Here is an 11,201-nt window from a genome sequence, read left to right on the forward strand (position 1 = left end):
GTATTGTAAATTACATAACTACAACTCTGCTAGAACCAGTATTTGTTAGTCCTATATCATTTAGGATCCTATGCTAGATTCCAGAAAATAAAATGGCCTCCTTCCTCCCTCCAGGTGTTCATCTATATCATCGTGTCACCTCTCTGTGGCGGATTCACATGGCCAAAGTGCGTGAAGAAATAAAGACGAGTCAACCAAGGACAGGCAAGAACAAGAAGTTCCAAGTTCCGCGCGACTTAAGCCTTTTAATACTGACAGATGGTGTCTGCCAGTCTCTTCAGCCCTCCCTTTTCTCTCTTTCTGTTCATAATCTTGTTCTATGCATCCAGATCGATCTCTGTCCTGTCAGCCAATTTATTCCAATACACTTCACATTGAGCCATTCATTGCAGCAGTAGCCTTAATGGGCTTTTTGTTTGTTTCTTCGGTTAACTCCTGTCATCTCCTTAGGGAAGTATTTGTGTTTGGAATTGCACAGAGCTGTCACCGAGGCAGAAAGCACCAGCCCTGGGAGCTCTCTCCTGTAATCAGAGGCGCGTTTTGCGCACGCACGCGGAAGTGTGCAAGACACAGAGAGTATTGCTAACATCTCATCTTTGTTTTTTTGTTCTTGAAGAGTTTCAGGTGCTCCAAACGATATAGATGGAGACTCGGTGTAACCTGGGGAAGTGTAATTACATTGCTGGTGCTGCTTGCTTCTAGTAGTCCGGGCAGGTGAAGAATTAGACACTTTATCTCATCAGATGGGGAACCTTTGGCTAGCCCGTTAGAAGCACATGGAATCATCTCTGACCATTAATGAAAGCTCTGGCCATTAACACACCTCACAGAGCCTGATCCTCTGTGTCCCCATCCCAGTTGATTTGAGAAGAGGGTAGTTTTCATGTTCTTGGAGGTTCTGTTGTTTATATATTATTCTTCAGTTGATATTTAGGGCACCCGTCTCTTGAACGGAATACGTCACGGAGGGACGCCAAAGAAGAGAATCACGGCGAATATGCTGGCATGTTTGCTGGATGAAGGGAGGTAGCGTGGGGACTGTTTTCCAATCTGGGAAAACCCCAGGCAGAACATAGTCAATGGGCAACTCCAGAGCTTGCTGTTGAATAACAGTCTGAGCATCCTTTTTGGGTCCCGTAAGCTCCTCAGCTGCCTTGTTTGGAACAATCCTTTTGTGAAACGAGAGCAGGCAAGATGGGGGTCTAGTAACAATTCAGGACAGCTGAGCACTCGCTGCAATGCCCTGTAAGAACCCCGGAGTCCTACTGTTTGGGCCACTCCGACATCTGCTAGCTGGTGTGCACCTTGAATGTGTATCCGAAAGGACATTCGCTGCCCAGCTCTAATTGCATTTATCAATAAGTGCCAGGAAGCGGAAATTAAATTACATTGGACTCTTTTCCCAACGAAAGAACAAATTGGTCAATAAACCCCAGCCACCTGTGTAGCCTAGTCACGTGCCTTGAATATATATATATGTCACATAATCTGGCTCCCGCTCCCTGTTTTTCAATCCAAACCGTTCGATTCCTGCTACCGGATTCGTTTCTTTGACATGTACGTTCGGTCCCCTGGGACTCTTCCTGGTGATCAGACAAAGCGCAAATGTTTTTCCAGTCCTGTTTATCAACACTAAGGCCTTTTAATTACATCAGCATTTCCTATTGGGAAACACATCTGTTCCAGGAAAGCAGCTGGCATTCCTGAATAATAACTTCCAAATGTCTTGAATCCAAAGAAAGAGACTTAAAAGTTATTTCCCTTCCTTGTACACAACTGAAAAGAACCGATGTGCATGTTTTAGGAGAAGTTCCTCCACAGTTCCTTGATCTGTTTATGTATCAGAATGCTTTTAAAAGCACATCTCTTGTTTTGAATGATGCACAAACTGAAGGCATTAATAAAGTTTAAGAGTCATCTGCTGAGGTGCTTTGTGCTAGAATTTCTTCCCGGAATTACATTTCTTGCAAAGACATTTTGCCCTGGTTGACATACCTAAAATAAAATACCTTTAATTTACTTCTGCTGAAAATAACATTAAGAAGTAGGACTTAGCCAAAACCGGTTTGGCTCAGTGGATAGAGCGTCAGCCTTCGGACTGAAGGGTCCTGGGTTCGATTCCGGTCAAGGGCATGTACCTTGGTTGTGGGCACATCCCCAGTAGGGGTTATGCAAGAGGCAGCTGATCGATGACTCTCTCATCGATGTTTCTAACTCTCTATCTCCTTTCCTCTCTGTAAAAAATCAATAAAATACATTTTATTTTTTTTAAAGAAGAAGTAGGACTTGTACCCTGGCTGGTATGGCTTAGTTCGTTGGCACATCGTCCCATTCACCAAAAGGTAGTTGGTTTGATTCCAGGTCAGGGCACATGCACAGGTTGTGGGTTCGATCCCCGGTCAGAGCACATGCCTTAGGCAACCAGTCAATGTTTCTCTAAAAATCTATTTTAAAATGTACAAAACGTGTGACTTGTAGCCTTTCAGTACAGAACAACAGCATTGTTTTTGGTGTATAAAATTTCTACAAAACCAAGACACAAAGAACTTAATAAAATATGGCAGGTCGTACTGAAAGCAATGAGAAAGATCCTGAAATGGCAATGCAGCCTTCACAGCCATCATCCTGAGACCATGGTTGAGACATAACAAAAGAACCCCAGGGATTACAAGTATGTCTCTACCTCAAACCCTTGGCCACAAGGTCGACCAGGGTCACAATCCATACGTTTCCTTCAGAATGAATGGATACGGCTTCCATCAGATAATGGTCTCGCCTTGCTCAGCTCTGTGCGTACCTATCCTTCCTGACCTTGAGACTGAGGAAGAAATTGGGTTGCTTCCCAGGATATGTTGATAGAAATAGATGTAACAACAATAACAGCAGCCCTAGACTTCCCCCCAACACGCACACACACACACGCACACACACACACAATGTCCTACATTAGAAGCTGGTCTTTTTCTGACATTTCCATCTTTTCAAGAACAATAAAGGGGGTAGAATGGCGGTGGTGATTCCGTGGGGAAAAACAGCCAAGACAAGTATATGGAAACCAGTGGTTTAGCGCAGGAATTGAGCTTACACGGGTGTGTATCACCCTGTGAAGGAGAGGCATAGAGGGAGACATCAAGGAATTGGGAGCTAGGCTAAGCATGGCACTGGTGGACAGCTCAGAGTTTGAGAAACCCAAGGAGTGCTATGCATCTATTTGCCTAAGTGGTTGTGAAGACTCACGTGGAAAAGTGTGTGGAAACCACAGCCTCAGTAGACCTGACTTGCACTCAGATGGGTCATCCGGGCCAGTCATCAGGAAGATGAGCTGGATGAGGAGTAAAGGCATTTGAGAAAAAGCTGGGGTACACCAGGCACCGTAGCATCTTCAAGTCTGATTGCCATAACCATCAGACTGTTGGCCTCCATTTCCCTTCTGCTTTCCAAGTCTCACACACGTTCATTTCACTGGCAAAACATAATCCTAATAGGGTACAGGGAGAGGAATTTCTATGAAGTTCCCAGCTTCTGGCAAGAGCCATGGTACCAGAGCAGGAAAACCAAGTTGCTCCCATAGCCACTCATTATATCAATGTAACTAGAGGCCTGGTGCACGACATTTGTGCAGGGGGAGGGTCCCTAGGCCTGGCCAGTGATTAGGGCCAATCAGGACTTTCCAGCTGCTGGCTGGAGCCTGCCTTTGTTCGGCTACACCTCCTGGCGGTCAGCACAAGTCATAGCGAGCAATAGATCTCCCGTTCAAACTCCTGCGGGGACAATTTGCATATTGGGCTTTTATATATATAGATTCCTTGATCTCACAGAGAGGCTATTCAGGTAAGTTCAAGCATTCTTTTGGTCAGGACACATTGTACAAACTTATTTTGGATTCTTGCTTTTTATTAAAGAAAAACGTTATCTAAATCCAAAATATGTTGTGATTTTTATGTATCTCTTTTCCAAAGAGGAGATGTGAGGACCGAATGCCAAAGGCAGAAGCTTTGAGTGGACCACTAACAACAACATTGCCTTTTCGGCAAGTACAATTGCTTCTTGCCATGGTGGGAGGACAGCAGAGAGCCAGATGGGTGGCTAAACTCCTGACCCTAAGTGAACCCCTTCTTTTTTTGGGCTTCAGATTCCCATCTCAGCAATGGGCCATTGGTAGTGTGGAATCTGCTTTTCTCAACCCACAGCCTGTTCTCATGACCAAATCCAGCACCTCAACTTTCCTGTGGGAATTCCTCATCTGTTTCCAGTCCCAAGAGTTCAAAAGGGCTGAACCCACACCTCGCCAATCCATCCTCTGGGTGCTCTGATGGGTTCAGGGATGAGAATGTGACCCAAACCAGGCCAAAGGGAATGTTGGATATTTTCAGTTTTATATTAGTTTCAGGTGCACAGCTTAGTGGTTAGACAATCATATACTCTACAGCATGATTCCCCTGATATTGCAGTACCCAACTGGCATTTTTAAAAAATATTTTCTTAATTGATTTCAGAGAGGAAAGGAGAGGGAGAGAGAGAGCGAGAGCGATAGAGAGAGAGAGAGAGAGAGAGAGAGAGAGAGCGATAGAGAGAGAGAGAGAGAGAGAGAGAGAGAGAGAGAGAGAGAGAAATATCGATGAGAGAGAATCAGCTGCCTCCTGCACACCACCCCCCCCTGGGGATCGAGCCCACAACCCGGCCATGTGCCCTGACCTTGGGAATGGAACCTTGACCTCCTGGTTCATAGGTCAATGCTCAACCACTGAGCCATGCTGACCTGGCACAACTGGCATTTTAAAGCTGTGAGTTTTCATGGAGTCCAAGGGAAGGAGAGCCCCTTCCGGGTGAATGAGGGTCAACCCAACATTGCTGAACTCTCTCCGTGTGTGTGTGGGGGGGGGGGGGCTGTGCCTGTGAACAGCACCCCCGAAGGCACTTAGTATCGATAGGATGGAGGTTGGAGAGGGACTAGGTCCCACTACAAGAGTGTGAGAACCCGGGCCTGTCTGGTCCCAGCTCGCTCTTCAATTTGCCCCTTGCAAGTATTCATTTACTTTGACCTCTTGAAAAATTATGAATTTATCTTACTTCCTCTTAGTGTGTCCAGTTGCTAGCAATCAAAAAGCCCGAGTTGATCTGGGAATGAATAGTCCCCGAGACTTTGTGCTCGGTCCCTCCACCCGCCCCGCCCAGCTCGCTGCTGTCACGCCTGTCAGCCTGCTCTCTGTCTGTGAGTCTGTCTCTGTTCTGCTTGTCAGCTCACTTTGTTCGCTGGGTCCCACATCTGGGTGAGATCATCACAAGGAAAACAAAGATGAACACGAACAACAGTGTGGGGATTGCCGGGGGCGGGGGGGGGCAGGGGGGGAGGTGACGGAGCTTATGGGGGGGATGAATGGTGATGGGAAGAGACTTGGGGTGATAAACACCCAATGCAGTGTACAGGTGACGTGCTGTGGAATTGTGCACCTGGAACCGGTATAATTTTGTCAATCAGTGTCAGCCCAATAAATTCAATAAAAAGGGCAAAAAATCCACGAGGCGCCCTCCAGTGCGTTGTTCTCACTGGGCAGGCGCAACTCTGGGAAATGAAGACGTGTGTGGGGTTGGATCTTAGGGGAGCTGCTGAACAGAGCTCTGTTGCTGTTCCCCATCCTGGGAGAGGGAAACCCCAAAACAATGAGAGGAGGATCAGCAAGGAGGGCGGGGGGGGGGGGGGGGGGGTCCCTGGATGTGGAATTCATCTAATCGTATTTCCCTTATTTTAGGGTCCAGTTTTCTAATGTTTATTTTCACTAGGAAATCGCCCATTTCCTCTGGGTTTCCAGTTCGATTCCATATGTTCATCTTATTTCATTGTTTTATTGCTGTGAATCCTCACCCGAGGATATTTTCCCATTGGCTTTTAGAGAGAGTGGAAGGGACGGGGAGAGACAGAGAGAGAAACATCGATGTGAGAGACACACATCGATCGGTTGCCTCCCACACACGTCCTGACCAGAGCCAAGGGCGAGCCACTGAGAAACCCCTCTAGGACTTATTTCACTTTTAACCTCTCCTGTCTTTCTAGTTTTTTAATAGAACTGTTACAATGAATGGCCAAACGTGGATGCCTTATTATTCACTGCAGCCTGTATTTTATTCAGGTTCCCGCACGCAGGCTCAGTCTCGGTGCTGGCGCCTCCATCTGTTAACCAGAGAGAGGGGTTCATGCTGACAGCAGGACCGGGTGGGCGACTGAATTGGGTGGGATGATGGGAATTAGCCCAGGAGGAGAAACTGGCCTGATAAGAGTCTCAATCCTGCGCTAATAGAGACTTTATCCTTTAGGCCGGGAGAGGGGGGGGAGAGGGCAAGGGGAATGGGAGACCTGGTGGTAGCTCTATACAATAAACAGGAAGTGACTGGATTAGATCCCTAATTTAGAAAGATCAAACCGGTCACAGTGTGGAAGCTGGACTGGATGAGAGAGGGACAGGAAGCAGAAGGGATGCTGGCCTGGGCTGAGCAGAGCCCGTGGCTAATACTGTCCTGAGGAGAAAGCTGGCACAGATGCAAGAGTTAGGCCCCGCAGGCGCAGCTCAGCGGTTGAGCATCTCACTTCCTCTCTGAAATCAATAAAATATTTTAAAAATAAATGACTAAAAGGCCAGAGGCCAGGCAGGGTGTAGAACTTGGGAAGTCATTGTTATAGGGGTCTGGGCCTGTCCCCAGCAGCCTCCCCTGGACCCACCCCATAAACCAGCCTGTGTGCATGGCAAGCCGAACCGTTAGGTCATATGCAGATTTTCTTCAAGTGCAATGGCCAAGATTCAACCCCAAGCTGCAAGGACTATGTGGATTCCTCTATTTGTCCACGCTATTGTGTGTGCATGTTCTTCTGGCCCATCTTGGCCGTTTTGGTTCCGTTCTGGACTTCAGGCTGTTAGAATCAGTCTTCAGATTAAATACCTGTAAAATGGACGGAATCAGTGCCCCCGTCTCATCTGGGGTTCGGGGACAGTACGTGAGATAAAGCATGTGCTGGGCCTAAAGCAGGGTTATTTCAAAGTGAGCTTAATACCAAGGATCTGGATTCTCCTTTGAAAGCCAAGTGGGCAGAGCCCCTAAGGCAGGAAAACGCTCTTTGCTGCCATCTGGTGTGCATCGTGGAACTAACACCCGCGTGCAGGTAACCAGAAAAAGTTATTCTCTGCTGCCATCTGGTGTACAGTTTGGGAATGACATCGGAGTAGAAGTCATCCTGGTGAACAAAGTCTTCTGTGCTGTCATCTAGTGTTCATTTTAGGAATAACACCAGAATGTAGGTTTGTTTTTGTTTTTTTTCCAGGAAAAGCTCTTCTCTCTCCTTTTAAAAAATCTTTATTGTTGCCCCAGCCCGTTTTGCTCAGTGCATAGAGCACTGGCCTACAGACTTCAGGGTCTCAGGTTCGATTCCCTGTCAGGGCACATGCCTGGGTTGCGGGTTCGATCCCCAATGGGGGTGGTGTAGGAGGCAGCCGATCAATGATTCTCATCATTGATGTTTCTATCTCTCTCTCCCTCTCCCTTCCTCCCTGAAATCAAGAAAAATGTATTTTTTTAAAATTTGTAGCTAATATTTAAAAAATCTTTATTGTTGAGCCGAGACCAGTTTGGCTCAATGGATAGAGCGTCGGCTTGGGGACTGAAGGGTCCTGGGTTCGATTCTGGTCAAGGGCATGTACCTTGGTTGTGGGCACATCCCCAGTAGGAGGTGTGCAGGAGGCAGCTGATCGATGACTCTCTCTCATCGGTGTTTCTAACTCTCTATCTCTCTCCCTTCCTCTCTGTACAAAATCAATAAAATATATATATATTTTTAAAATCTTTATTGTTGAAAGTATTACATAGGTCCCCCTCTTTTCCCCATTAACCTCTTCCAGCCCACTCCTGTGCCCCTCCCAGGCCCTCACTGCCGCCCCATTGTCTGTGTCAAAAAACTCTTCTGTGCAAAGGCTTCTGAACCAATGAAGAATGTGTCAGACCCACCGCCTTGCCCCAGGTTCAGTTATTTGTGACCTGGAAACTTCCCACTGGAATGCGGAGTCCTCAGGCAAAACCTGGCACAGGGCTTGGCCCACCCTGACTCAACTGCCTTCTTACCTATGCACACCTTATGCCAGCTTCCGCTCTTGACTCCCTACTGTCCTCAGGTCAGATTTTGAACTAACAGTGTGCTTACAGAGCCTAAGTCAGTCACCACATCTGGGGACAGTGGGGTGAAAACTAAAGAGATATTTTGCATATGACCCTAGCCGGTTTGGCTCACTAGATAGAGCATTGGCCCTTGGACTGAAAGGTCCCAGGTTCGATTCCTGGTCAAGGGCACGTACCTCGGTTGCAGGCTTGATCCCAGGCCCTGCTCAGGTGTGAGCGGGAGGCAACCTATTGATGTGTCTCTCTCACACTGGTGTTTCCCTGTGTGTGTCTCTCTTCCTCCCTTCCACTCTCTCTAAAAATCAATAGAAGAATATCCTCCGCTGAGGATTAACTCTCTATCCCCAACCTGGGCATGTGCCCTGACAGCGAATTGAACCATGACCTCCTGGCTCAACCACTGAGCCACACCGGCCGGTCAACCTCAGACCATTTCTTCAAGCCTTGCCACTGTGGTCCATCTGTGCCACCCATCAGCTGGCCCAACCTTGGGTGTCCATTATTACTGGCCCTTCTGCTGGGATTGGCCACTGGTCGAACTCCAGTCAAACTCCCGTTGGAGGAGTTTATATAACCCTTTTGTTATATAAATTTACACACTTGGCTGGAGGTATTCAATTTTAAAGCCACAGACTAGCCATGGGTAGTCAGCAGAGAGAGCTCAATGGTACTGTATTATTTGTTATTCGATTTCCGGAGTGTATTCATCACCTCTAAAGAGCATCTCATAAGGCGTTTGAAATTTGTTAGTTTTTTTGTTTCTATGATGTCCTTTTGGTTTTCTTCTTTCTGTTTACTATAGCCATCTGTTCTTGCGCGTTGTCCATTAGCAGTATTAATCACAGTTGTCTCTCATTCTCAGCGTGATCATCCCTAAATATTTGCCATCCATGTCTGAGTCTGGTGGTGATGCTCGCTGTGTCACTTCAGACTGTGTTTTTGCGCATTAGTATGACTTTTAAGACCTTTAGTGCCTGGTTTTATCAGACTAGAGCCATGGTCGGCAAACTGCGGCTCGCGAGCCACATGCGGCTCTTTGGCCCCTTGAGTGTGGCTCTTCCACAAAATACCACGGCCTGGGTGAGTCTATGTTGAAGAAGTGGCGTTTGAAGAAGTTTAAGTTTAAACAATTTGGCTCTCAAAATAAATTTCAATCGTTGTCCTGTTGGTATTTGGCTCTGTTGACTAATGAGTTTGCCGACCACTGGGCTAGAAATCAGACCGGGTTTACGTTTTCTGTAGCTGTGGGTGTCAGAGGATAAGATCCCTCCCTTTCTGTGGCTGTCAGTGTTGAGTTTCCCCAAAATCTCCGTTTAAAATAAGATCCAAACTTGCAATTCTTTTTAGCTGCAACCCTTAGTTATGGTATAGGAGACCTATTTTTGTAATATATTTTTTATTGATTTCAGAGAGTGATAGAAACATCCATGATGAGAGAGAATCATTGATCGGCTGCCTCCTGAACACCCCACACTGGGGATCAAGCCTGAAACCTGGGCAAGTGCCCTGACCAGGAATCAAACCGTTACCTCCTGGTTCATAGGTTGACGCTCAACCCCTGGAATACCCGTTGATATGGTGGTAAGGTTTGCAGGGAGTAGACGTGTCCTATAGTCCTAGGATTAGGCCTCAGCATTTCAGTGACCCTCTGTCCCTGGTCCATGACTTCCCCAAGTACATTTCGGCTTTTCTTTACCACTCGGTGAGACAGGAAGGATAAGGGGGTCGGAGTTTCCTATTATCACGCTCCCACTTTGAAGGCTAAACAGTGCTAAAGTTGGGTACTTCCACTCCCACGGGTAGATGAGGCTCTGGTAAAACCATTTCCTCCAGAGGCAGGCCTTTGTTATGAAGAACGGAATACCGGACCATATATCAAAACACTTCGCTTCCCCTCTGGAACAATGCAGGCATTTTTCTATGGTCTTTACATGAGAACCTGGATGAGTTCCTGGAACGAAATTCTGGAAAGAATGGGAGTTCCTTCCCCCCACCCCTCAAGGTTGCGCTTCCAGATTTTTTTTTTTAATCTCATTAATCCATGATAAATCTGTAGCAATTAGTCTAAGTATTACTACCGGACATTGGGTCCAGGAGCTGTTTCTGCTCCTGGGATGGTGCATTGGTCTGTATTTGCCTGTCTCTTTAATTTCCAGGGAAGTGGTTTGCCCTCGTGACCTCAATTTTCTGATAAACGTAAGAATTGATTTTTCATCTTTCTTTTTGTGTAAGAACAGGGTGGCTGCTTTCCAAGCTCTTTACATGGAGGAGGGAAACCAGAAGGCTGTGCCCTTTTAATATGGTTTTTAAAAAATCTTTAGTGTTGAAAGTGTTACATGTGTCCCCCATTCTCTCCCATTGACCCCTTCTAGTCCACTGCCACCTACCCCTGCCCCAGGCCTTCACCACCCTATTGTCTGTGTCCATGGTTATGCGTACAAGTTCTTTGGTTGATCACTTCCCACTCCCCTCACCCCTGCCTTCCCTCTGAGTGAGAATCCTCAGTCTGTTCTGGCCTTCTATGTCTCTGGATCTATTTTGCCCATCAGTTTATTAGTTCATTAGAGTCCACATATGAGTGAGATCATGTGATGTGATACTTGTCTTTCTCTGACTGGCTTGTCTCACTTAGCATAATACTCTCCAAGTTCCTCCATGCTGTCTCAAAGAGTACGAGACCCTTCTTTTTTATACCCTGCATACTGTTCCATAGTATAGACATACCACAGCTTTTTTATCCATTTGTCTACAACCTGATGGCCCTGTGCTCAAAATCATGCACATTAAAAGGGAATTAATTAGAGGAAATAATTTAATATTGCTATTTGCCCTTTCTCTATAATAGAAGTGTCAGAGATGAAAGGAAATTAGTAAAATGTATATGAAAATGTCCCTCCTGTCACAGTCTGAGGTGTGCCACAGGAACCAGAGTCAAGTCCCTGCTCACCTGCACCTCGAAATTGTGCCAGACCCAGACCTAGCAGGTCCCACCTTTGTCAAGCCCCACTGGGAAGGGTGGGGGGTGAAGCCTCAGGTCCCCC

At 46.7% G+C, this 11,201-nt stretch overlaps 1 protein-coding gene across 1 annotated transcript in view; it reads left to right on the forward strand.

Annotated features, from left to right (window-relative positions):
• Window positions 1-1,921, forward strand: part of VAMP7 (vesicle associated membrane protein 7) — a 38,004-nt gene extending 36,083 nt beyond the window's left edge. Inside the window, exon 8 of the mRNA XM_036415784.2 lies at window positions 115-1,921. Within this exon, the coding sequence (XP_036271677.1) occupies window positions 115-183 (69 nt within the window). The 3' untranslated portion in view covers window positions 184-1,921. The remainder of the gene's footprint in view (window positions 1-114) is intronic.
• Window positions 1,922-11,201: the final 9,280 nt, after the last annotated feature.

The sequence above is a fragment of the Pipistrellus kuhlii genome, unplaced genomic scaffold (genome assembly GCF_014108245.1).
Source record: "Pipistrellus kuhlii isolate mPipKuh1 unplaced genomic scaffold, mPipKuh1.p scaffold_m20_p_51, whole genome shotgun sequence".
NCBI classification, from domain to species: Eukaryota; Metazoa; Chordata; class Mammalia; order Chiroptera; family Vespertilionidae; genus Pipistrellus; species Pipistrellus kuhlii.